Genomic DNA, 27,777 nt, shown 5'->3' with positions numbered 1-27,777 from the left:
TGTGATCGGACATTCTCAAGTTTGATATTTTTATTTAAAAGTTTTGTTTTTTTATTTAAATACGTGCCTGGTGTATATTTACTGTGTTTATTTTTCAGGTTGTTTCCTGTTTGTTGCGCTCATGGTGGCTCAGTAGTTAGCATAGTTCCTTCATAGCATATCTGTTCTGAATTAGCCAATAAATCAGTGTGTATACACTCACCAGCCACTTCAAGAGGTTCATCTTGTTAGTACCAGGTTGGACCCCCTTTTGTCTTCAGAACTGCCTTAATTCTTCTTCTAATTTTGGTCCATGTCGACATGATAGCATCACATAGTTGCTCCAGATTTGTTAGCTGCACATCCATGATGTGACTTTAGCAGTCTGAACTGTTGATGCAAGACAGGATCTATCTGTCTACAGCGAAGTCCAAGACTCATTAATCCAGGCAGCATTCTTCCAATCTTCTATTTTCCAATTTTGGTGTGTCTTTGCTGACCTTAGCCTCAAGTTCCTATTTTTAGCCGACAAGAGCGGCACATGGTGTGGTCTTGTGCTGCTGTAGGCCATCTCTTTCAAGTTTTCACTGTGTTATGCATTCAGAGATGCTCTTCTGCATACCTTGATTGCACTGATGAATTACTGTTGCCCCTCTCACTGTCGTCTGGCCATTCTCCTCTAGCATCAGAAAGATATTTTTACCAAGAGAACTCCTGCTCACTGGATAGTTTCTTTCTGATCAGTCTCTATGAGCCCTAGAGATGGTTGTGTGGGAAACTAAAGGAGATCAGCATTTACAGAAATCCATGTAGCATCCACAACCATGGCATGTTCAGTGATTGGATGATCGGATATTTGCATTAACAAGCTGAACCATTCACTTCTCGCTGGTTACATCCTCTTGTTTATTTTTTTTCCATTCAAGGTTACCAACAATTTCAATACTACTCATTTTTTGCCTGTTCTTTTTTGTTTGTTTTCTTGTTTCCTTATGTTCCCATTGATGTCTTTGAGTGTGACTTTTTGGACCATTTTTTCAGTTTGTCTCATCCCAGCGCCTCGCTCGAATTGTTTGTTTTTGCTTACTCCAAGTGTATGACCTCTGCCTGGATTAAAGAAATGGATTTTGGATTTCCGCTCTGCCTCCTGTGTCCAACGTTTAGGTCCTCCTCTTTCTGAAACCCTTACACAAAACAAATCAAGGGCAGCATAGTAACCAACTGATCCTGTACTTCCAAACAAAGTATTATAAGCACCAATCAAGAGAGTCTCACAACTCATGCCAAAGTCCCCATTTGCCAGCGTTCCCAGGCATGCCAGTTTACCCCTGCAACCGTTTCTTTCAAGCTTTCAGTTTTAATGCCTTCCTTATAAAAGTCTCTAAGCCCACGCAAAGATAACCCCATTGAGGAGATTTTCTCTGACTTTAACCAAGTTCTGTTTTTTAAGCCTGAGTAATACTCTTTATGACTAGTCATTTCACTGAGACACGCTAAATCTTAAGATTGCTTCTTTAAGCATCGTTGGACTTCAACTATTCTGTCTTCTGTCATCTGGTGCTATTACCGCACCCACTCTCTGGTACTGGCCCTCTCATGTTGAGGATGGCAACGTCAACAAATGGACATATGTGATGGAGTTTTCTGCTCTGGCCACGAAACAACGAGTTCTATTCAGCGTGGCCACCATCACTTGAAGTGAAGTGGGGTTTTTTGGAAGAATGTTTCAGATTCAGGGGTTTCCCACAGACTCCCCCTAATTAACCGCAGCAAGAGACTCAGCTACTCTCTCTGTCCGGGAATGTGCTCCTAAACCTCCAAGTATGCCACTGTTCCATCCATTCTGTAAGCCCTCCCTACTTCCAACTAATATCCAGCGAGAACAAAACACAGTCATTTTATTTTACAGCATTAAACAGTCAGTCAGAAGGGACCTACCATACCTGTATGTTTTACTGTTTTAAATGAGTCACATTTTCCTGTGGGTCTAGTTGAGGTCGTTGGGCTAGAAGGGGTTGTTTTTGTTTTGTTTTGTTTTTCATGGGTATTATGTGGCAGCTAAGACAGGTTCTATTACTTTCGCTTTATGAGGTTAATGCGTGCCACAGGGCCGCACAACATCCACTGCTTTGTCAAAAGACTGGACTGAAGCAGAGGAGCTGGGATGTGTATAATTTATTGTCCACCGTGAGGTCCTGAAACTACAGGCAGAAAACAAGAGATAAGGAGAGACAAGGCAATAGAGAGGAGAGGAGAGGAGAGGAGAGGTAGTTTCAGGCTTAGCTCCATTATTAGATCCTGTGTGCTGCCGAATTGATTTTGAGGTCAGTCCATAAAGCACACTGCCTCAGCACTGTACTAACAGTGGCATCATTATGGCATTATTAGTGCAGAGCGGGAGGACTCAAAGGGCTGTGGGAGTAATTTACAGGTGTGTTAAACATGACTGCTGTTCCAGAAAGAGAGAAAAGAGCCCAGACCATTTCTGTCACACTGCTGTTAGCTAATTACATTCAGGGGGTACCTGAACAACATTTTCATTTTCAGCATGAAACTCTTGCTTTGATGTCACATGAGCCGCTACCTGAGAACTATACGCATCCTGCTAAAATGACCTGATAACTACAGTAAGTCAGGTAGTGCTCAGGTAGAGCAGGAAAGCTCTATACAAGAGCCAGTCCATTTACCGTTTATTTAGCATTGTACCATAGGGAAATGAATTGCTTAGAAAAAGTAAGTCACAAAATAATTTGTTTTGTAGAGTTTTCTGTGTGTAAGGCTGTAATCAGCTGACCTGTGCTGCTGCTTCGACATTCACTGAGCTTTGAGGATTTAGCTGAATTCAATAAGATGTAAGCAGATGTTTAATGAGCTGCATGGTTGACTTCCAACCCCTAGACACCATAAAGCTAGTACCGTATAAAAGCTACAATTCAGTGAGTGAATCTAATCAGCCTGTATGCTCTGTAACCTTACATTGCAGCCAGTGCAGCGTCACTAAACTGGAAAGTGCTGAGTACAATTTCACGCAGCATCTAAATAACACAAAAAAAGTGTACTTTTGTTAGTTTTGCAAGACACTTCACAAAAACATAATTCAGCAACAAATCATGCATTGATCCAACATTCATTTAAAAACCATACAATGAATGAGGACATTCCATGTAAGCTTTGAAGTTTCCAGTTTATAAAATGTCACTTGCTGAGCAATCCTTCTCTTTAAAAATAGTCTAATCTTCCTTTTCTTGTCTCATTTCTTACATCTTTCTCCATTTTTCAGTGTTGCACATTGCATTGGGAAATGCAGCAACTTTGCATTAGCTATCACACAAATTTTGTTATTTTATTCTTGTTCCTCTTCCGTAGCTCTAGCTAGATGCGTAGGTACGACTTTATTTACATCTGCACCATGATCGTATCACAGAGATGAGAAGTAAAGAGGGAATGTGTTGAAGGTGTAAGCAGATCATAGGATGTCATTATTATTCTCATAGTGAGAAAGTATCTCCATGCTGTCACTGGAAGCACTGTCAGGTTATAGCACATGAAAAATTCAATCATCCAATAGTAGCCTGCCTATCAGATTTAATTGCTCATTAACTGAAGGTACTGGAACGCCATTGGAGATCTTTCTGGAACACTTTAACCCCTAATTGAAGCCATTTCTGATTAGGCTTTGGTGAATAGTAGATGGATAGCACTGAAAGGCCAGATTAATTTCTGTTGTCCTGTTTCAGGTTGCTGCTGAATTTATTTCCCTATTTATAAACTACATGACTTTTAGATACTCTTTATTTGCTGGTAGTTTTTTAGGGTCGCCACTTGCCCAGGTTCCACAAATGTTTAAAGGACATACTGCGCACTATGCAGAGATATGACAAGTGTTTTGGCTAATAGGTCATTGGTAGTCACCATGTGCATGCAAAAATACTACTTTGGTTCTTTGCTAAGGTTTCTGTTATTTGTAGACACAACACATCCATCCTTTTTTGTGTTAAGTGGCTTAACAACGTAATTTTAAAAATCCTCTAGAAATGGTCAGGTACAAGGACTGGACTGAAAACGAGTGAAAATGTAATTACAATGTAACAAAAAAAACCTTTTAATAACCTCCAAGAAGCTTGGACAACTTTTACTCAAGACCAGTTTTTAAAAATTGCAACAATGTCTGGAAGCAGAATATAAGGAAATGGTGGGTGACCTGAGATATCCGTCTCTGTTAGTTTCAAAAAGCTGTAGGATAGCAAAGGGTTTAAACATCTGTAACATGTTCGTGTTACAAGTAGAGTAAGATAAATGAGATAAATAGTGCATATAAACAGAAAAAAAAATGTCTGAACACCCCAAACAACATAACCAATGAGGCTTGCTGGCTGCTCCATGTGGACTCAATTAGAGGTCCTGATATTCACTATTCAGCTCAAGTGACCGTTAATTCCTGTTAAATCGATGCAACTTTTTCCTATTAGTCGCATTTTGACCTTTCAACAAGTTAACACAAGCCCAGTAGGGATTTAAGTGATTTCTATTCACACTGTGCCGCCTTTATAAATAAATGAAAAGCTAACTGTGAGCAGGAGACCTGTACTGTAATTATTAAGGCCGGTTTCATTTTAATAGACTTACAGTGGGATGTAATGCTGATTATGGTTCTTTTTTTTAAAACGGAAATGATCATAAGGTGTTCTTGTGAAAATAGTTTCTGCTGCCCGTAGCTGTTGTGGTGAAATAGTCTCTTTCTGTTTCCCAGCACGTTAATGTCGTATGGGGAATTCCAACCATCCCAGAGCTGAGTCAAAATGCACTTCAAAATTACCGCTCCTTTCTTAAAAGTTTATGGTTAGATGGCTTGCGCAATGTTTTGCAAGAGGGAATGTGGGAATTTGGGTTGTTCCAAATATGTCATCCATCTCACATGAATAAACTGTTTGGACAGAAAAAGCAAGTCCGTATAAACACATGTAATGTCTGTGACAAGACTTCAGCCCATTGCACTGCAACTTCTGAGTGCTTTGTTTCATTGTTCAGTGCCAGCAACAGAGGGAAGTTGTCGAGAAGCAAGTATTTTGTCAGTGTTGTGATTTCATGTAAGTTTTGATGTCTGTGCATTGCTTTGTTTTGTTTTTGGCACTGCCGTCCATTTCCAAATTTCTAATTCTCACGAGTTTCACAAGCATATTCCTCTTGAATTCTTCTTGTCTACGTGCTGACTATAGCTTAAGCTGTAACATATGTCCAAACTGATTTATAATTGTTTACAGGCACAGATGCTATTCTACATAGGTCTGCTGATGGAAGAATATTTTGGGCTGCTGTCACTGTTTTCTTGCTGTGAGAGAGAGAAAGAGAGGGAGACAAACAGAAATTATGAAACAGACAAGATGACATAAAGGGGTAAAACTTTGAGGCTTTCAACAGACCAGTGAACTGCAATCTGAAGAGCAGCAGAGCACTGTGAGAGACAGGTAATGACTGTGTGGTAATACACCTCCAGACCTTAATTGGTTTGAATGAGCAGCTGGAGAGGCTCTTCACCGGGCTGTGAATGAGCAGACTGTCAGGTGACAAGCCGTGGAGGGAGAACTAATTGTCACTTTCCTCCAGACACGCTCCTGTCTTTCCTCGTGTAGCTGACAGAAACCCTAGGAGGCAAGGTTGGCTGAGTGTGTTTTTATGAACATGAAATCTTGTTGTATAGATCTCTGTTTGATTCCTTTAAAAGTGTGGTCACATTCTGGAGCGAAACTTCAAATTACAATAGTTAACTTTTATTTTTTCCATTTTTAAATTATCATTGCAACGTCTGTGGCTGTTTGAATAAAGCAGTAGTTACAGACAAACCAAACCAACAGTGTTTAGATTAGCTGCTTATCAACCTCACTGTCACTGTGCAATTCTGTCTTCGGTATGAATTTTCGAAGAAAATGAATCCTTGATTTACGGCAAAGAAGGCGTGCGTTACATATTAAACAAATAAAACAGGAACAGAAAAGCACATCTGTTTCAGCAATGGGTAGCTACATGTAGGTTTAAATATCTTTGTTATATATGATCGAACACATAATTTATAATACAGACAAGAAGTAGCAAATGTAATGCAATTGTTTAGAGAAATTAAAATAATGGTTAAAATGGAAATACTGAAAAAGTTTGTGCTTCCTCCCCCAGTGGCTTGTTGTTGGGATTTTCTCTGTATAGGATCTTTACCTTTACAATATAAAGCACCTTGAGGTGACTGCTGTTGTGATTTGGTGTTACATAAATAAAGATTAATTGAATTGGATGTAAGCACTAAAGAGCAGTTTCAAATGACAGTTTGTAGTAATGTGACATGTTTGAATGGATTGCAACATAAATTTAAAAAACAAGAGATGATCGAACTTTTTCGGTTGCTCGTAACAGTCTGTTTTTTGTTTTTTAATCCAAAGGATGTTTATGCTACCCTACAGTGCCAACAGTACACAACGTTAGCTAAAGATGCATGACTAATTTCCAGTGGAGCCTGATCAGTTTATCCATGGAGTGATATTAGCTTCTCAATGGTGTCAGCTGTTGTAATTACTGATAATTAAAAATGTTAAAAGTAAAGTGGAGGAACAGGAGAAACACCCTTCGATTATGTTATGAATGTTGATGTTGCATAGTTTTCCCAGCAGGGGGCGCTCTGCAGTACCACAAACACACTAACAACCAGCTGATCTGAGTAGAGTTAAATAAATAACTACAGGTAACAAATGTTAGGGAAATCTGTTTATATAGTTTGTGTAACTGGAAGAAAACTATATCTTGACAAGTATAATAAAATATTTTACTTTTTAAAGACAAATTATTGTTTTTTTTTTTCTTTTTTTTTAATGAAACGATAACAATAATTTGTCTGTCATTAAAAAAAGACAAATTATTGTTATCGTTTCAGTCTTAAAAAACCTATATTAGTCAGGCTCAAGTTACAGCCATCTCCAGTGTTGGCTGTAACTTTTACAGTATATTTTGGGGGCTTTTAGCCTTTATTGTATTAGGACAGAGGAAGATTTGCAGTAAATAACTTCAGGGCAGATTGTAACCCAGGCCTCTACAGTGATATTATGGTATATCGGTTGCCTACTCGGCCCAGTGAGCTAATCAGCACCCAATATCAAGCTTTGAGTAATGATGTGGGAGCAAATTGCCCAAATGTGCTTTTTGTTCATGCTCTGACAAGCGAGGCGAGAGGAAGCATGGACTCTATCCACTTTTTATCTATATTTTATCAAAGTGAGTTGGAGGTTTTACATGAGATGGGTGTAAAAGAAAATAGTCCAGATTTCTAGTGTAGAAAACAAGTTTTGAACTGAACTGAACTGAACGGAACGGAAAACTAAAAGCTGTTGAGGTAAACTCTGCATTGAGTCATCTACAATTTCTCTTTGTTGATGAAATTTTAATACTTTGTAGCTAAAGGTTTTTTTAATTGTATGCCTTGGAAAGAGTTGAAAATGATGAATGGCATTTAAATTCAAGTAAATATGTAAATGGAAGCATTCAAACTGTAATTTTTTAAAAATTATAACTAAGTAGGAGTTTGTTCAAGGGAAAAATGCAAAGAAAAAAGCAATAAAACACAAATACAAGAGCAATCATGCTGCAATACACATTAGATTATCTCAGAGGAGACGGCTTGTTAATGTTCAATTTCTCCAGCATGGGCATGAGATACTGAAGTGGCTGTTGACATGACCGTTATGCCACAAGAGTCTAATTTTCAAACATGTTCTTGGTATTAGAGGAAGTGGAGACATTGTTACTGCAGCACAGTATGCTCCGAGTGGATTGAATGCTGTGCTTTAATACTGACGAAATCAAAGGATTAGACCAAGTCTGTCTTGTGCCTTCCATATGTCCCTGTGTCACTATAGGTATTAGCTTTTTAATACAGTCTGCTTTAGCTGTCTGATTACACTGCTGAAGAGTGAAGGTCCTGGCTTAAGAAAGGCTGTAAGCCAGCAAAGTATGAATGTATTTGGCCTGTAGAGGAATGTCCCATCTGCCGCTGCGGGATTGTTGGTGGCGCAGGATCTGTGGGGTTAGACCAGCAGGGGGTGGGCAAGACCATCTGAGGGGGGAGCAGGGTGTACTTTATAATAGTTAACAGGGAGGGTAGAAGGGGGATGTAAATGATGGGAGGGCGTAGACTGATCCCTATGGTAATCTCTGTCCCATCCCTTTTCTATGATGTTCAGAGCAGTGAACTGATGCTGCAGAAACAGCAAAAATCAGACGATAAAAAGTGAAGGAAGAAGGAGAGTTATGGATTTTTCCTATGTATTGAGGAATGAGGAGAAGCTGCGGCCCAGCTGCATACCGTGGGAATTGCACGGAGATGGGATAAATGGAGGTACCGCACATTTCTCACCAGGGTCAGAAATGCTCAACATGTTCCACCTCTGACCTCCATGAGTGTCGTGCAGCTGCAGTGCAGTAACTTTTGATTCATGAGGTGGTGTTTCTACAGCCTTGTAACCAGATATGCATGGATATACACATACCATGCTATCATTTAACCTTGTGATCAGCAATGTGTGGACATCTGATACTCAAAGCGTCTCTTCTATTCTAAGGGACAGTTCCTGTGTGTATGTGATTGTTGGACATGGGTGAATGCACATGACTGGATAATACATTTCAAATGAATTAAGTCTGTGTCACAAGGGACACCTTGACACAGGAAGCCGATGAGTGTGAATTGTAATAGTGTTTATATAGTGTATAATAGTGTTGCTCAGTGAACACTGTAAATGAGTAGCTGGCTGGTGCTTCGGTTAATGGTTTTGTGCATCTTTTGTCTGACCTTTCCTTCATGACGATGAACTCCATCCACAAAGCATCTAAACTTTACACTATCAGTTATTTTTTCTTTTTACCAGCTTTTTGGCCTATTATCTTCAGCTTTGTCCTAGATCTGTATGTTTTGAGTTTTGTGGCTTTGCTATTTCCTGACATTCTTGGGCATTAAATTAGCCTATTGAGCTCACGTCATGCTGATCCAGCAGCAGCCAGCTGCTCTGACATTTCTAGGACAGAAGCAGGTTTGGAGATGAGAGATGGTTAATTTGAGACCCTCTGTTATTGTTACTGCAGACCCTTTGTTATTTTTGGAGCACTTAGGTGTTGGAGGAAGTAAATAAAGACTCAGTTTTATTTGTTTGTTTGTTGTTTGCTTGTTTATTTGTTGTTGTTGTTTTAGTTTTAGATGCATTTACAGATGGGTGCAGTATATTTATGATCTCTTTTTGTCCTATTACTCTACTGTTAAACAGCAGCAGCTGGTGGACAAAAGAGGCTTATCAGACCCACTGAAAGGTATTATTTCTTTCAAGTCTTATCTTAAGCTGCATTATGGCGTATTTGTTTCGATAGCTTGTGCCAAGACTCAATTTTTAGAAGTTATGCTGCTAAGGAGTAGTTTGGCATTTGAGAATCATCACAATTCACTCATGGATGTTTACATTATAGCATTATCCATTGCCTCACGAAGCAGGAGTTTGGCTACTGCCAGTTGTTTTTGGTCAGTTATCAGCAAGTTATGCTTCACTAATACTGTGAAAACAGTGGCTTGGGTAACAGTGGCATGACCAAAATGAGTAACATAGATCTGAAATAGAAATTCCTCCATAAATAGTGATGTAGCGACTGCAGGACGGATTGCAGCATGTTGGCAATCTGCGTGCATTTACAGCTGTGGTCAAAAGTTGTGGGAATGAAAGTCCTGGTAATTTGGGGATTTTTCATTTTTAAATAACTGCAGATTCTCCTGTCATCAGTTTAAACAATTGTACATAAGTACAATTATTCATTTGGTTCGGCACTTTGCCAAGGTCTGGAAGGAGACCCAAACTGTCACCATCAGATGAAAGGAAACTGGTTCACATGTTCAGGAACAACTTGGGAACCACAGAGGCTCAAGCCTACCATGCAAACTGGTGGAACACTAGCGTCACTATCCAGTTTTACATCACCATGGGCTGAAACGGTGCTGAGTGAGAAAGAAAGAAAGAAAGAAAGTTTATGTAAACTTCGAACCACAACAGCAGTTATTTTCAAACCTTGCCAGTCTGTCTGGACCACAGTTGTTTGGACAGAGGTTGCTATCCACCAGCCAGACTATGCAGGCAGACAGTGCAGTTGCCTTGCAGTCAGGTTAGCGCTGTTCCACACTCAGAATCTGAGTCTTTGCAATAGGTCAGTGCACTCACCAGGTAACCATAGATTTTTCTCTTTACTCTAGTGTGATTGAGCCATTAGCAGTGGAAGCAGCCAATTTGGTTAGCAATGTGCAGTAAATGACGTTGTCAGTGGGGATTGGAATTAATATGACACTGTTTTTGGCTTCAGACTAAATAGAAATTGTTATTAAATTTTAGTAGATTGTAGTTTTTTTGCTCTCTAAAAAAACATTTCAGAAACCCTGCTGCTGGACATTGTACATGTGTGATTCATAAAGTTTCTATATATGTAAATATTTCTCGACACGAGTGTTATAGAAAATGGAAAATGTGTAAGTGGAGTGGAGGATATCTGCAGCAGTAATAGAAAATGTTTTTCGCTCAGAGTACTTCAATCATTTGGTGTCTTCCCTTCCAAACTCTACTTATCAGTCGGCATCTATTATTCAGTGTCCCTGTTTTTTTAGACATTCATTCACATTTTCTTTAAAGAGATTATGGTTGACACCAAATGTTACCAAACAACCCAGATATCTGATGGAGTTTATTCAGTTATATCTGACATAAAGAGCATCATACGTAGCTTGGAATAGCATCGTTTTAAAAAAGCTATACTTTCTCTTATCTTGGTTGTTTCCTAACAAACTATACTATCAGGTTAGTGTATGTATTATTCTCTGTGTGAGCCAAAAGTTAAGGCTTCAGACTGTTTCTAAGATTCAGTTTCAGATGCCTTGTTATTCCTACTATTGGGTTCTATCCACATATGCATGGATATTTTGGAAAATTGTGGGGTTTTTTCTATCCCTTTTGGCCTTTCGTCCACATGAAAAACAACATTTTAGGTCACTGAAAAGCTTTTGAAAAATTCCTTCGGGGTGAAGATTTTTACTCTACTTGTGTGTTTACATGTGGATTAAAACAACAAAAAAAAAAAAAGATCCTGGTTTAAAAAAATACCCATTCATGTGTCATAGCCTTGGATTTGTATATCAGTGAGAACAAATATCCTTAATATGGCCGTCTCAGGCACGCAGCTCTGGCTGTGAAGCCAGCAGCCTTATTGCCAGCTGTTTCAACCTTTTGTCTAAGCCCCTTTTCCGTTAGTACCATTAGTACTTACTCGGATCAAGACACCGCAGATTGCCACGACTCGACTCGGATCAACTTATTTTCCATTGCAACCCAGTACTATCTAACTGGCATGGTTGTCGTTGTAGCAATGTGTCGGAGCTTCCCACAACATCATTAATATGTGACACAAACTCTACAAAAAAGTGGACATCGAAGCAAGAATATACCTGCTACTCGGTCTGTGGCTTTTTGTCAAACTTGGGAAATAAGGCGTTGTTTTTTGTAGCCATTTCCCTCATTGCCGGGTTTCAAAAATGTCAGTTTTAATTTTCGTGAACGACACGCTTTCATGACTCATCAAGTGATGCTACTGAACAGCCAATCGGTGGCATGCAGTCTAACGACATCACATTTTAGTACCTGCTCAGATTGCTTGGAACCCCGGGTGAGCAGGTACTAAAAAAAGTATCTAGTACCCGGTACTATGACCTAATGGAAAACCCAGAAAACCATGGCGAACTGTGCTGAGTCAATCAGAGTAGGTACTAATGGAAAAGGAGCTTAAGGGGCGGCCAATCAAAATGAAGCGGAATTAAAGGGTGATGGCCTTAAAGGGAGAGCTGGATGAACTAAGGGACGGCACAAAGGGCTGATACAAGACAAATCATAATGAATTTGAATGGCGGATCAATCAAAGAAACTCTAATAAAGTCCAAGAATAGAACAGAAACGTTTCTTTTCAGTAAAATATGCTGATCCAAACCTCCCGGGTGGCAGTCGTGTATTTAACTGAGCTGAACTGAATCTGGGAATACTCACAATGTTGGTGGATAAAGCGTATTCATAACCAACAGAAATAATGGCCCATAAAATTAATTTCATATTTTTTTCAGTTTCCTTTGGGCATTTCAGACACATTTTCCTGTCTGTGAATTCTGAACTAATCTTCCCCTCCACATGACTAAGAGTACTTTCCCTCAGACAAATTTTGCACAGTTTCATGGTAAATTGTTCTCAGGTTTTGAAATATAAGCTATCTTTGGCTATTTGAAGTGAAAGAAGATTATTGCATAAAGTTGGCCAGGTGCTCAGAAGAGTCTTGAGGACTTGCCTCCAGAAATACTGTGCAAATAGGAAGCAAAATGGTGCTGTAAGAATCTGAGCTGACTGTTAATTAGGAGGAAGAGGAAACTAATGAAGATCTCCAGTCAACCTTAGTCAGTCCCTTGAGAGTGCAGTGCCCTGGGGAGACGCAGGAACATAAAACTATTGTTTCAGTAGTTCAGATTACAATTTTACCATCATGTTACACTACAGTGATCTCAGATGCAGGCATCATAATGACTTGTGAAAAACAAATGAATGAATAATCTCTCTTTTTAAAAGTTCAGTCCGTTCCTTCTCTTTTTGCTTTTCCAGTTTGACTATGTTTGTATGTTCCTCACTTTATGGCTTCTTCTCTTGCCGTCTGCTCTGCAGGGCGCCAGCAATATGCATCTTAGAACCTCTCTGCTCTTATTACTGCAGTTACTCTCCTGGGGAGAAAGCCTCAGTGGATCGAACGAATGGTGATCACTGACGCAGAACCAAACAGAGGGAGGAGAGGGTGGAGGGGCATTAAAGGCGAAGGGGGGGGGGGAATGACAGGCTGAGAGAGGGAGAGAATTTTTCACTGCGGGAGTTACAATACAGAGACAGTAAAGGAATCTTAATAATCATGAGGACAAAAATCCTAGGAGAGAAAGAAGTAGATGAGTTGAGGGATTTGGGGGTTTTAAAACTTGGAAGAGAGGCTGATTGATGAAGGAGGATGCAAGAAGAGAGGGCAGTGAAGGAGCGGGGAGGCTGCTGGACTGACTGAACAATTGCAGAGCTGGTGGCGACACATAGCATGAAAGGCAGGAGAGGCATGGACATAAGGAGAAAGAGAGCCAGTGTTGCTCTCAGCAGTTTAAACTCCTGTAGCTAATGAGGTGACATCAATCACTCAGTGTACCTCTAAGCCAGTGGACTATTGTCTGCACTTTCAAAATGCAGTATCACAGTAAAGGTCAGCTTCCTTCACAGGATGGCGATAGAGGTGCCTACTTGCACTGACTTGCTTATCAGTAATTGTCATTACAGTCTGCAGGAGCAGTGCAGGCAAACAAAAATAGCACCGTCTTTAAGCTTGAGTTTCACAGTGAAACATTAGACAATGAAATTCGGTGCAGATTTTTACCCCCAAAGACGGATTTATCTGATCTTTGAGAATGAAATTTTCAGCACCAGCTTGCATCAGCCTGTTGTCCCAGAAAACCATCAGACACAAAGTTCCTTCATATTTACTCAGAAGTGTTTATGTGGGGGGAAAGGAACTATCTACAGCAGCGGTCTCCAACCTTTTTTGCGCCACGGACCGGTTTATGCCCGACAATATTTTCACGGACCGGTCTTTAAGGTGTCGCGGATAAATACAACAAAAAAAAACTAGTACCGGTACCGAAAAAAAGAAGATTTATTCATAACACACGTGAAAAGACCCAGGAAAACCGAGTTAACGATAAAAACGATAACAAAATAACGCTGAAAATCGATAAAAAACCTGAAAACCATACATTTCACACCTGAGCCTCAACTCTCGCAGCCCGGTACCAAACGACTCACGGACCGGTACCGGTCTGAGGCCCGGGGGTTGGGGACCGCTGATCTACAGCATTCAGTTCTATAAACGTAGACGTTTTGACAGTTTGTTGGTCTGGAGCATTCAGGTGTATGTTAACATAATGCCAAGTAAGAAAGACATCCTCAGTGCTCTTAGAGAAATGGTTGCTGCTGCCCAATAATCTGGGGAGGGTCATAAGGCCACTTCCAAACAATCTGAAGTTCATTATTCTACACTGAGAAAAATTATTCACTAGTGGAAAACATTTGAGACAGATGTCAATCTTTCCAGGAGTGGACATTCCAGCAAATTTGCCTCAAGGCTAGAGCGTGCAATAAATCAGAGAAACTCCAAAAACCCAAGAGCCTACATGTCAGACTCTACAGGCTGTTAAAGTTCATGACAGTACAGTTAGAAAAAGACTGAACAAGTACAGCTCGATTGGACCTGTTCGCAGAAAAAACAAAACAGCAAGACTTTTGGAACAATGTCCTTTGAGACCAAAGGGAAGAGATCTGGCTGTGATGCATAGCACTGTGTTTGTTGAAAACCAAACACAGCTTATCAGCACAAACACCTCATACCAACCGTGAAGCACGGTGGAGGGGTGATGATTTGGGCTCGTTTTGGAGCTGCAGGACACTTTGCAGTCACTGAGTCAACCACGAACTCTTTTTTTATACCAAAGTATTCTCGTCAATGTAAGGCCATCTGTTTGGCAGCTAAAGCTGGGCTGAAATTGGGTCATGCAACAGGACAATGATCCCAAGCACAGCAACAAATCTACACCAGAATCACTCAACACAAAAAGAATCAAGGAGCCACAATGGTCCAGTCAAAGTCCAGACCCTAACCTGACTGAAATGCTGTGGTGGCACCTTAAGAGAGCTGTGTATAAATAATGCCTCAACGAACTGAAGCAACAATATAAAGAAGAGTCCGCCAAAATAATTATGTGATAGTCTAATAAAATTATTCAGAAAACAATTACTTCAAGTTACTTCTGCTTAAGGTGATTTTACAATCTACTGAATCATGGAGTGTTTTTAGTTTTTCTCTGCATAAAGTCCTGGGGAGCTTTCTTTTTCCACATGACTGAATGTCACAATGACTGACGTGGTGTTATGAGGCATGTCAACTTGTGCAAATAACCTGTGGTGATTTGTGATGCTACAATACAGATATTTTTTAAAAAAATGGGATCAGAGGCATGTCATCAACCTGTGTCATTTATCATTGTGATATCTTGAAAATGTAGTTGTTCATTAGCCAAAGTGCAGATAAGGACACAAAAAGAAATCTGAAGTGCAGTTAAATGTCACATAACTCACTGCTCATGAGTTATTTTTAAGTAAATAGAGTAACGTAAAACACAAAACAGATTTCAGTATAATTTCTTCCCTCACTGATCATTTATGTCTAATATTCAGCCTTTGGCTGTTAGCAGAAATAATTGTAAAAGTAACCAAGCATATATTCATTTTGTGTGTTCCACAAAATATTTTTGAATATAAGGTACTTTCATAAAAGGAAGATGTCTGACTTATTTAACTACCTGAAACAGATTATGTTTACATAGAAAAGGAGAACATTATTTCACCAAAAAAAAACCCCAAAACAAAAACAAATCTCTACAACCCTGACTGTGGAGGTCACCTTTATTAATTACCAAGTGTTTACACTGTAGCTGCAGGTATGGAAATCTTCAGTAATTGGTAGACATGCACTGTGCCAGGAAGAGACACCCGGTTTGTGGTGTGTGTGACTTGTGCTTGAAGCTTTGTGGTTAAGTTGTAAAACTTAGCTGGGATGCTAATTAGCTCTTCTACTGCCATTCAGCTAATTATAGTCTCATGGGGGCTGCTGCACTGACAGAGAGGAGAGGATCGAGTGTGGATACTTTGCTATACAGGAACTCTTTGCTGTTCTTTGATGTTGTAGGAAAGGGCGTAAGAAAGTGGTCAGCTCCCTTCTTTAGATTGGGCCTGTGCTGAGACATTACTCATTCTGAGCGCTGCATACTGCTGAGCAAAAAGCTGATTCAGGCTCTTATTGAACTGTAAGGCACTGCAAGAAGAAGGCAATGACCTTAAAGACTTTAGCATCCATTTTAACACTAGCTGTGAGTAGAAGTCATGGTGTGGATAGCTTACTGGGTCATTTTTCATTTGCTGAATGTTTCACCATTACAGTAAAACTTGCCAGTACACTGTGTAATCCATCACCACACCAGAGGGATGTAATGCTGTATAATATGCAGTATTTCATCCACCAACAATAATAGAGTGACTTTTCTATTTCTGTTTCTCACACTCATGCGTCCCTTTTTTAGATATCATTATGGTTCAAATGAATTAATGTGAAGGGCTCCTGTGTTAATCATTTAAGTTTCTTCTAGGATACTACTTACAGTTTTTTTGGGTCTGTTTTTAAAAAAAAGTAGACCATAGGCTCATCAGCCCGATTCTCAGGGATTCACATTCAGCTGCTCATTAATACAAATGTCTGATTAGTCAGTCACATGGAAGCAAATCTTTGCATTTAGGCATGTCGACCTGGCCAAGAGGACCTGCTGAAGCTCAAACCAAACATCAGAATGGAGAAGAAAGGTGATTTAGCCTTATAGGCTGTTGGTAGCGGTGGTGGTGTAATGTTAAAGTGTACCAACCGAGCAGCCTTTAAACACCACAGCCTAGCTGAGTATTTTCAGGAACATATCCATCCCTTTATGATAACAGTGTACCCGTCTTCTGATTGCTGCTCCCAGCACAATTAAGCACAATGTTTAAAAAAAAAAAACAACCTTCTCCACATCCACCAAATTTCAATCCAGCAGAGCACCTTTGGGATGTGAAATGAAAGATTCACATCAAAAACTGCAGCATTTGTGTGATGCTATCATGTCAATAAGGGTCAAAATCTCTGAGATATTTTTTGAGCACCTTTATGAATCTACACCAAGGTAAAAAGGGGGCCAACCCAGTACTGTCGAGGTGTACCTGTAAGTGCATGTTTGTTATAGCTCTTTCACTACTATAGAGAAAGGCACAAAGAGGATATTTTGTACAAAAACATTTTGAACTCCGAGGATATCAGCATGGTTTTTAAAAACTGATACAGCCTTGAGTTTGCTTCAGATAAAGTTTTGGGTGCTATCTTAATATTTAGCAAGAGAAATGATTACAGCAAACAATACCTTTTTTGGTCTCCAAATGGGCACCCGTGTATCACTGCAAGACAGATTTGTAAAATCTCCTTTAATTAAAGTGAAATGAAGTCAATTTAATAGCACACATTCATCTCAAGAGTCTTGAGAATCTACAATAACTTCTATCCCCAAAAAAGACCCAAAGACAAAAGACCTGCTGTTAAATGTCATTGTCATAAATGCTTGTTTTTCTCATCTGTCAGGTTCCCAGAATCATTGTGTGCTTGCCGATTTGAGGATCATTACAGCAAGAGAGCACAGTTTGACTAATAGCTCTAGACTTTGTTGTTGGTTCCAAGATAGCAAAAAAAAACAACAAAAAAAAAACCACTTGTGGCTTACTGGGCTTTTTTCATATTATGCTTGGTGCCAGGAGCACAGCATGGTTTGTGTTCTCTCCGCTTTTCTCGTGCAATTAGCAACTATAATAGACAGGCATGGCAACTGTAGCAGGCAAGCTTTGTTTATAACAAGAGCAAGATATTTCGCATCACAATAACATTTTTTTTAAATCAATAAAACATGTTGCCGTCAGATATGACTTTTATTTTTGCCCCAGCATAGCTGCAGCTGCTTTGTTTAAACTGGGGTTAGCTGAGTTGTTGTAAGTTGGAGGATATATTCAATTCTCTTTGTGGACTTTCTTCATTGACTGGTTGGCTACAGTGTTCTGTATCACTGTGGGTGATCTCCATCCTTGCATCAGTACTCAGCTTGTCTGGGCCCAGTGAACATTGCAGTCTCAGTTGTATTATTCCCAAATTTAGCCTGTGCTTATTTTGGTCAGTACTATGCATCACATACTACTAGAGCTATTATACTGTAGCAACTCTAATACAAAATCTCTCTGTGTTTCACACCAAACACAGCCTCCAAGTGCTATGCTACTGTGTTGTATTATTCAGACTGAATAGACTGAAGAGCTGCAGTGGTTTCCTCTGCAGAAGATGCTCTGGTCTTGCAGCAAAGCCCTTCAATCTGTCACCTTTTCTCATCTTTTTGATTCATTTGTTCGTTTTGGTTTTCATTTTTTCTCACAAACTCATCTATAACTTACAAGCAGAGGTTTTGATAGTTTAGCCTTTGGTTGGATTGACCAGTATGGAAAAATAACCTGTTTACTTAAAAAGAAATATGAATATTTTGATGGTAGCCTTTCTTCTTTCTCATTCCTGTAGGAGCTGGGATAGGTAGTGTGGCAAGATTACATATGAGATTTGTTTTTTTACTCAAGCTTAAGCCTATGGGGAGAGGGAAGTAAAATAAGTCTCATATTTTCCAAATGTTCCCAAGCCAATCCTGGCCAGCTGTCGCGATCAGAAGGCATTGGCACAAGGAATAGGAGGAATTTTTTATATATTTTTTAAGTTGTGTCAGCGTTGGATTTCTTCCAGGCAGATTTTCCTGCTTAATCTTCACTTTAAATCCGTCCTCATCTAGCTTTCCTAGTCCAGCAAAGCCTTTGGGTTATGGCAGGGCGGATGATGCCCTGCAATGGCCAGCTGTGGCCCAAAGAGTCAGATGAGCCATACAGTGTGTGTGTGTGTGTGTGTGTGTGTGTGTGTGTGTGTGTGTGTGTGTGTGTGTGTGTGTACAAGCTCACATGTGATTCTGAGCATGTTTGCATGAGAGGAAACTCTTGCATGTGTCATTGTGTTCTTCCATTCGTCTGTTGTGTCCAAAGGATATTAATGTTTTTATTTAGATGAGAATTCATCTCATTTATCCAGCTGTATTGTGGGGAAAACCCTGGAATTCAGAGTTTGTTCTTGTTTGTGGTCACAGAGGATAGACCCATGTCAGATCCTGACTAATCCAACTGAACCTTAAGCACTGGATCCTCCTCTTCAGAAAGTCTGTCATGGATTAAACACTATTCTACTGAGTGTTTATGGGTTCACATCACTTTCATTATCTACACCATAATGAATTCCTCATTTTTCACTGGCTGCACCACAATAATACTGCAGTATTATTACAAATGTTTGATGGACCGTCATCTATCCATCCTATGCCTTCATCTGTAGCTATCATGAAGGATGATGGGATTCATTTATTTATTTCTTTTTTGTCACTGCTTGTCATTAAGCTCTAGTCTCCTGCTATTCCAGTTTGGCAGGTCAGCTCCGCGGTGATTATTCATCAGCCAGCGTTACTACTGAATGATGCACAACTACTGTAAATCATCCCATAGTGACTCCAAGGTTAGGTATCATCCCATAACCTTGTTTTCCTGATGGTACTGTCATGAATAATGAACTGAGGTACTTTCCGTTCTCCTGAGCCCTTCAGCTGTTTTGGTTTCGACATAACAGCACAGCTCATTTTAATTACAGGGTTGAGCACTGAAATGCTGATATTGTTGTGAGCAGGTGTGGCAATTGGTACTGCATTGGTAATTCAAAAGAAGCTCATTCATATGTCTTTGTCGACTCTGCTTAAGCCCTCATTGTGGAGTGCACACATTTCTTATTTTGATGGTAATGAGTTGTTAGGACTACAGGAAATTAGAGTAAACAACCCTACAAAATACAGTCGGAGAGGAGAAAAGGCTCAGAAAAGGATTTATGATTTCAGTGGGTTTTTTCTGGCTGCAGGTCCTTTTTTGGAAAATAGGTGAAGGTCTCTGTTTCTTATCCTAAGAGGGATTCCTTTTTTAAGATATCAAATATGGATTACGAATCATTTGTTCACTACTTCAGAGAAAAGTGGCTGTATTTTTTTTTACAGTCTCATAAACTAGATAAAATAAGCAGATGGAAATGTTCAGATGTTTTATCTGCCACAGTGATTTAAATACTGTAACCAACAGATCATTAAACTTTATCACAATGATGCAAAAATGTACAACCGCTATAAAACTGCAATGATGTGCAGCATTAGCCACGATGGGCTGCTACATGCTGAGATATTAAAGGGATAGCAACAATTTCTCAATGGTATGGAAACATTTGTGTGTTATATTGTGGAATAAATCTCCCTGTCAATCCCTGCGCTGAAAAAAGGAGTTCCAGTTCAACGTTAGTGAAAGGGGTTTGTGAAATTTTGGAGACAGCACACTTTTCTTGACTCTGTCCTTGCACACAGACATCATTAGAGTGAACAAAACGCAACAAACCTGCAGACGTCTAAGATGAGCAACACCGCTCATAACACCGGTAACCCTGGACGCTCATCTTCCCCAGGCAATTTCTCCTCATTGATGTAATTGATGTGTCCCTGAAGGGGCTTTTTCGCCCATGTTTCCTCAGGGCAGGCTGCTGTTGCAGGCTTAATGGCAACTCACAGACAGCATCCAGAGGCTATGGATCACAGCAGCCTTGGAGCAGCCTTTCAGGCCTCTGTTATTTGAGTGCCAGGAGTATTGATTCACTGTGTCACGGATTATTATAAACACAGATTAATAGACAGTAAGTTTTCAGCTCCGGGCAAAGAAAAAAACATTAGAGGAATGGCATTTTGCTTCAGTGGTTTGGCTACATGTTGGGGTTGTATAATAGAGATGTGACAGCTCAACCTTCAGTATATAGCATGCAGTTTCAGTTTTAATCCCCAGAGAAATCTTTCAGTTGCTTTTCTTATAAGGCGACGACTGTGTTGAATACTAAGTCAACTTTTCCTGGAAGAATTTCAGTGTTGTCATATAACTATTTGACATGTTTACAGCCTGAGTTTATGAACTCTTCACTCTTCTCTTGTTTTGTTTTTTTGAGTATTTTTTCAGTCATTTCCTTATTTCATTTGGTTCCATCATAAAAGTGATTTATTTTCAATTTCTCACTGCTATCTGTGTCAGAGGCTGTTAATGATACCTAACAGTGGAGGTGCACGGTGCCGCGGGAGTGTCACTTCAGTGTTCTGTACACTGGGATTTGGAAGCACTCTGTGTGTCTGTGCCTGATGATACCAGTAGGGACCCGTGAGCACTGAGGTGAGGGATGACCAGTCTCCCTTGTGAAATATTCAAACACTAAATATCCGACTTCAATCCTGTTGTCTTATGTAACCAGGCGGGGTTTTTCTGGCTCAGTACGATGCCAGAGGTTAGAAATCCAAAAGGCTTCATTTCATTCAGCTTTGCTAATGTATTCAAAGCCTGCATGGTGGTGAATTTTCATTTAAATACTGCTTGAGGTTCTTCACATTGTGTTACAGATTCTATATCCGATTCTTGCTAAATTATTGTGGCCAAAATATGTTATTGATAACAATATTGCCACCACATCTATAGAAAACAGCATTTTTGTCACAGTTAGATAGTTCAGATCACGAAGTACATACAAAATTAGGGGAAAAAATCTACCCAATCGTACTTGGCCCTATGTGAAAAAGTACCTGTCCCCTTGTGAAATCATGAATTAAATGTGATTAAGCACATTACTTTGGAAAGCTGGGTCTAATTTTTCTAGCCACACCCACGCCTGATTACTGTCAGTACTGCTGAATCACTTAAGCAGAACCTGTCTGACAAAGTGAAGCAGGCTAAAATGTCCAAAACGCAACAGAACGACACAAAAATGGCAGAGAAATAAAGTCTATCTATCAGTTTTGAAAGGGTTACAAAGCTCAAACTCACTTGGGTTATGCAGCATGACAAGTTCACCACTGAATGGCTAAAAAAAATAAAATAAAATTAAGATTTTGGTGGGTCTAAGTCAAAAGCCGGACTCAAATCAGATTGAGATGGTGTGACCTTAAACAGGCTGTTCATGCTGAAAAACCCTTTAATGTGGCTGAATAAGAACAATCCTACAAAGAAGAGGGAGCCAAAATTCCTCCACTCTTATGAGAAAGACTCATTGCCATTTCTCAGAAACACTCATTACAATTTTTGGTGCCAAGGGCGGCACAACATGCTATGAGGTTTAGGGAGGATTTTCACATTTTCACATAGGGTTATGTAGGTTTGGATAGCCTTTAAATGTGACAAGTGTGGATAAAACAAGAATACTAGATACTAGTTCATTACTATAGGTAATTTTGCGCTGATTGTCAGTACTTGTTTGTTGTATTACTGATTCATTTTGCACATAAAACATGTAATCTCATATCTCCTGAACATTTTTGTTCTGGTCTAGCGTTACTTAACATGAAAGGGATTTCCTTAATACTTTCTTTTTATAAAGAGTAGAGTACATGTGCAGAGTAAAAATGAGCAGCTCAAAACAAAAAAATCCCCTCACTATGTATAAAGAGGCATTGAATTATTGTAATTTAAACTGCACGACAACCTCTGTTTAGGATTGCAACTCATCTGCCTTAACAAAGACCATAAAGCCTTTCAGGGAGAATGTGTGAAAACAGTAAACATTACAATGAGCTTCTGTTCTCTATGAGCGACTGATCAGTCACTCACCTCTTAAACTCTGCCCCACTTTGCACACAATCAACAGCTTGTGTTTCCGCTCATTATAAATTACTGCAAGTGGTGCCCGTACATGTTTGTGTCAGTCACCGGCAATAATAAAACAGATCTGTGTGTCTGAACTCAGCAGGACAGTATTTTAGGGTGTTGGTATTCCACAGTAGCTACATGCTAATAGCTCTTATTTCCTTTCCGGTGCACTGATTGATACAGGAATAAATGCATCTGCCACATGATCGAGTGACTGCCAGAATAATTAAAGGTTAGCTGAAGGTGGGCTCTCTCGAAACTGATGGTAGTTGTCTTCTCATTCTGCTTCAGTACCTACGCTGGCTCCTGCTGAGCGTTGACTCTTTCTATCATGTACTGTTAATGCCATTATGGCTCCAAAAGCTGAGTGTTCACTAAGAGGGAAAGTTGGGTCACATGTTTGAATAGCTCCTCTGACTCTCAAACTCACCGCCTCATATTCTCATTAATAATTAGCTGTTCCTGAGTCCATTGTAATGCTGTGCTTCCCCCGCTGCAAAGAAGGCTCTTACATTTTTAAAGAACTCAATATAACTTTTGACTTAATAGGAAATAAAAATGCAAATTTTCTGCTGAAGTATTATGGGTTTGCTTTGTGGATGCTTTCTAATAGAAGGTAAATAATGCATAAAAGAAAACAATTTGCATTTCATATATATATATTTTGGCTTTAGTTTGTAATAGTGCATCTGTACCTGTAGGTGTGCCCTTAACAATTCATCTCAGTAGAAAGAGACGTTGTTTGCATATAACCAATCAAAATGTTTTTTGAACCACATTTGTGTAATGCCGTACTGTCACTCAGCTTTCATCTGCGCGCCTCCAACACCGGCAAAACACATTTATGAAAAACTGGGCTTCTTAAAAATGCATCTCGACGATCCTCAATCTCACAATTTAAACCTCTTGTGCAACATCAAACTGCCACAGGAATAAAAGTGTTTTAAAAACACATAGATCACTCTGTCAAAAGTGGTGCCTCACTCTGTCAGTTGGGAGCAAAACAGTTATAGTGTCTATAGTCAAAATACTCTTAATGTCGTACAATGGCCCACTACACAGCTGCGTGCCATCTGTTTGTCCTGTCACAGGAAGGAAAGACCACATTTCTGAAAAATCCATTTAATAATTCAATTCAATTTTATTTATTTAGCACCAAATCACGACAGCATGACATTTGTCTCATCGCCAGCAGCTTCATCTTTTCCCTCTATCTATCCCTCTCATTAATGTTTGTGGTAAGAGCGGTCGAGCATGAGCCCGCCTGCTCTCCAATCTCCATATTAAAAATCAAAGAAAAGGTCAGCTTAACAACACCTAAACTGTTATTGACGGGTCAGGGGGATGGAGGAGGGGGAGAATGGAGGGGAAGGTCAATAATGCAGATAAATACTATAGGGTTGTGAAATTAAAACTGTCAAAATATGCAGATTAGGAGGGAAAGAGTGAGATCATTATTGAAGAAGAGTGGATGTGCACGTGGTTCTACTGTAGAAGGCACCTGAGGGTAGACAGTTATTGCTGTACTGAAGGAAAATGTCGAAATTTAGAAAATGCATTTGTATGTCTCTGTATCTGAGAGGAGAACCTATATTCATAGCCCCATAGAATGTATAAGGTAAGCAGGTTTAAAGATATTAAACCGACTGTGGGATCATAAGCCCACCATCATGCTCTACTTAATCACTCCCTGGTACAGTGAGGATATTGCTGACTCCCATAATCATTGTCATTTTATTTCATGCTTTAGACACCAGAGGTGGACCAGGAAAAAAAAAGGAAGAAGAAGCTGGGAGAAAGGCAGTGAACTGGAGAATTTTGATGACTTAAAAACAAACATGTGCTCCCTCAAACCATTTTTCTTTGAAAAGGGGAGGAATGATGAGCAGATGGGTCTCTTTCACTGCAATTCACAGGAGTCCTCCTTGAGCAGTTCCATTAACCTTTTATCAATGTATGGAGCACAAAAGATCATTGCACAGGCACAGTGTCTTCTGGCCTTACTCAGATAGGCAGGGGGTGGTGGAATTTTAGTATTAATTCAACGACCATGCATCATTACTGATACTCATTCTGTGGTGTAATTGCTTTGTGGATCCCAACTGCAGTGATCTGTAAGAGAGAGACTCGTATTTTTTACATGTGTAAAATTCAGACGTCAGATTGCATTCCCTGATTTAACAGGCAGTCACACAGCGTTACATCAACATTTTATAGCAGAGAGTTTTGCTGACTAAAAACGGCATGGGTGGCACGGAGGAGCGTTGGTTAGCTTTGACATCCCACATCAAGAAAGGGTTTAAATTTCCTAATCTCTGGGCCTTTTTTCTATGGAATTTGATCTCCTCTGACTGTGTAGGTTTCCTGCAGGCTTCCTCCCACAGAACAAAGACATGCATGTTAGGTTAATTGTTATTTCTAAATTGGCTGTTGGTGTAAATGTGCTTAACTGTGTAGGATAAAGTTTTGCACGTGAAAAATGAAAATGTCCAAAATTTGAGCTTAACACAATCCCAGCAGTTGGGATGATAACAGCAAATTATCAGCAGCTGCATGGTAAAGTACTATGACTTTCCAATATCAAATTTCATAAAAGAGGCGGTATTTGAGTTTATTTAAAATACTTACATCTGTTTGGCAAGCCACTTTGCAACCCACCTCGACCCCAGCTCCTCACATTTGTGCTTTGATGCCTGCTCTGCGTGTGTGTGTGCGCTCCAGAACAAGAGCCATACAGCTCTTCTTTTTTGTTTTTGATTGATCCATTTCAGTAAAATCTAACTTCATCTCTTTCTCCTACAGATCCATCCATGCGTCACAGGCAGAAGACAGTGGTGACAGACATGTGCTACCCAACAGAAATATCCAGCCTGATGGACTTTGGCACACCAGACTGCTCGCTAGGCAAAGGTACTGCGGCGCTCCAAAAGACAAGATGTTGCCTTGGTGACAGCAAGAAGTGAGCATGGTGAAGACAGACACAGAGCTGTCAGCTTGACTTGTGGGTGCAATGGGGGGTTAAAGCTGAGCAAAAGGCTGCACAGGCTAGAGGGTGGTGAGAACAGTCAGATAACAGCACTTGGTGCCTGACGACGAGGGCTTTACCATCCATTACAGCCTTTGATTTATCGCAGCTAAATAACGTGTTTTGTTTCCCAATGCAAGACACAGAAGTGCTGACACCAAATTGGGAGACTCGATTGATTCTCAGAGAAAAACATTTCACTCTGCAAACCGCTTTAATCTGAATGGAACTATATTGATGTTTATTGCGCTAGAGTTACAATGCAGCATGCAGTTATTGCAGGGCTGTGTGGCCACTTACCTCCTCCAATCACTGCTGTCAGTGTGCAGCTCAGGATAATAGCCTCTGTCAGTTTCTGAAGTGCAGCAGTCAAAGTGACCAGTGTGTATCCGTGGCACAAAAGGTATCGATCATGAGGTCAATTGATTGTATGTCCATTGTTGCTTGTGTCCGTTAGTGTTTCTCATTCTAATGACTACTATTGTCCGCGCTTGTTCTCAAACCAGAAAGTCTGCACTGTAATTGTAATTCAGGTCTTTTCTTCCAAGTCTAAAGCCTCAAAGCTGGAAGAACATGCTCGGTTGCTGTTCGACAAGTCTGATGTCATTTCCATCGACAATGAGCACCGGCTCTAGTGACCTCGGCCACTCATTCTCCTGCTTCTCCCACTGCCTATTGTTGTTTTGAGTTTTCTTCCTTTCCTCCTTTTTTTATACAGCCTGTACTCTCTGTAGGCAAGCTAATATTTTAATCCCACTTCATCCTAACTCTCTATCAGCACTCCCCAGTGCTGATAATGCAGACTGACAGGTCAACCGTTCTCTGCTGAGAGAAGGGAGAGCAATACAGCAGAGGAGAGTGGAGGGTAGAAAAAGAAGGCTTTTAGGATTTCTTCTTGCTTTAATGTTAGCAAAGCAAATGAATGGCATAGTGATACAGGGAGTTGAGCTGAAGAATAAGGGCACAGAGGAGTGGAAAATTTCAGACTGAAGAGGTGTCAGAATAAAAGCAATACTGTGAATAAAATTTGGTGTAGTTGCACCATGACTTTAGATTTATGAAGTGCTACATTTGACGAAAAAAAGTATCTATTTAAATAAAGACAAAGAAAACAGATATAGAAAGGTTCAAATATTAATCTAAGTGAATATAATTACATTATTATTAGATTGAATCATTCAAAAGTTCTAATAAACTAAATCAAGGATTTATGATGCAGGCCATACCCTAAACCCAAAGCATTTGCAGCATCTGCCTTTCTCTACAACGAGATAAATCTCCTTCTTTTTGATGTCTTACAATAACTGCCAATGAAGAGTTACTGTTGCAATCTTTACTCTGGGCTGTGATCGGACAGAGAAAATGAGCCTGGCAGTAATCCTTGAGGTGTCAGTGCGTGACTGACAGATCCATTGCCTCATGTGACAAGTATCTGGTTAGACCACATTTGATCTTTGGACGGAGTTAAAAAGCTAAGCATCAACCTCTGACAGCCGGGACAAACGGCGCAGCTGCTCTGAACTGCTGTCACATCTTTACATGCAAGAGATTTAACTGAAGTTTCTGTGACATACAAACACTCCTACACACACAAATATATTATGCTTACACTTTAGTATGCTAGTTATGTTGCTCAGGTGCTCATAAACTTAAAAAAAGAAAAGAAAAGAAAGGTTTCTATCTAAGTGGGCCCTTTAGGCTGAATTAATTCAGGTACAGTCCTGTCTCTTTTCTTCAAATCACCTCACTGTACCTGCCTTTGGGTTTTGAGCCTGAAGAGGCTCGAGAAGAAAACTGGACCAGCCTTCACCTTATTTATTATTAATCTGTTCAAACACATCCCAGTTCCTATCTAACGTGGCACAGTCTGTCCTTACTCAGCACTGGGCAAAGACCAACCCCATCCCCAGAGGGTTAATGATAAGGTGCATTGCTCATACTAATGTTCTAATCTCACTGTGAAGAGGTAAGGCTGTTTAGTTTGAAGTAATTCGCCACTGTTGTGGTCCTTTTTCCTCCTCTTTAAAGCGCTTTATACTGAAGTTTAATTGGCTGTGTTTGGAGGGGGATTTGTTTTCCTTCCTATGGCCAAAACACACATTCGCATCCAGGAAGTGAGCACTGTACACTCATGTAGAGGCCCACAGAGAGTGCATAGCTTTCACAGAGGGGTGTATCCTCTTGCGTTCAGCTGGTGGAGTGTAAAAGCACACGCTTCACAGTGTTCTCGGCCATCAGGTGGGGTGAGAA

General features: G+C 40.0%; 1 protein-coding gene across 5 annotated transcripts in view; it reads left to right on the top strand.

Annotated features, from left to right (window-relative positions):
* kaznb (kazrin, periplakin interacting protein b) overlaps positions 1-27,777 on the top strand; it is a 70,807-nt gene that overhangs the window by 11,628 nt on the left and 31,402 nt on the right. For all 5 annotated transcript variants that reach the window (XM_082533956.1, XM_082533955.1, XM_082533959.1 and 2 more), the window contains exon 2: positions 25,305-25,412. In XM_082533956.1, coding sequence (XP_082390082.1) covers positions 25,305-25,412 — 108 coding nt within the window. The remainder of the gene's footprint in view (positions 1-25,304; positions 25,413-27,777) is intronic.

Source organism: Aulonocara stuartgranti, assembly GCF_965226115.1.
Source record: "Aulonocara stuartgranti genome assembly, chromosome: 5".
In the NCBI taxonomy this organism is placed as follows: domain Eukaryota; kingdom Metazoa; phylum Chordata; class Actinopteri; order Cichliformes; family Cichlidae; genus Aulonocara; species Aulonocara stuartgranti.
This window is presented reverse-complemented; position numbering and strand designations above follow the sequence as displayed.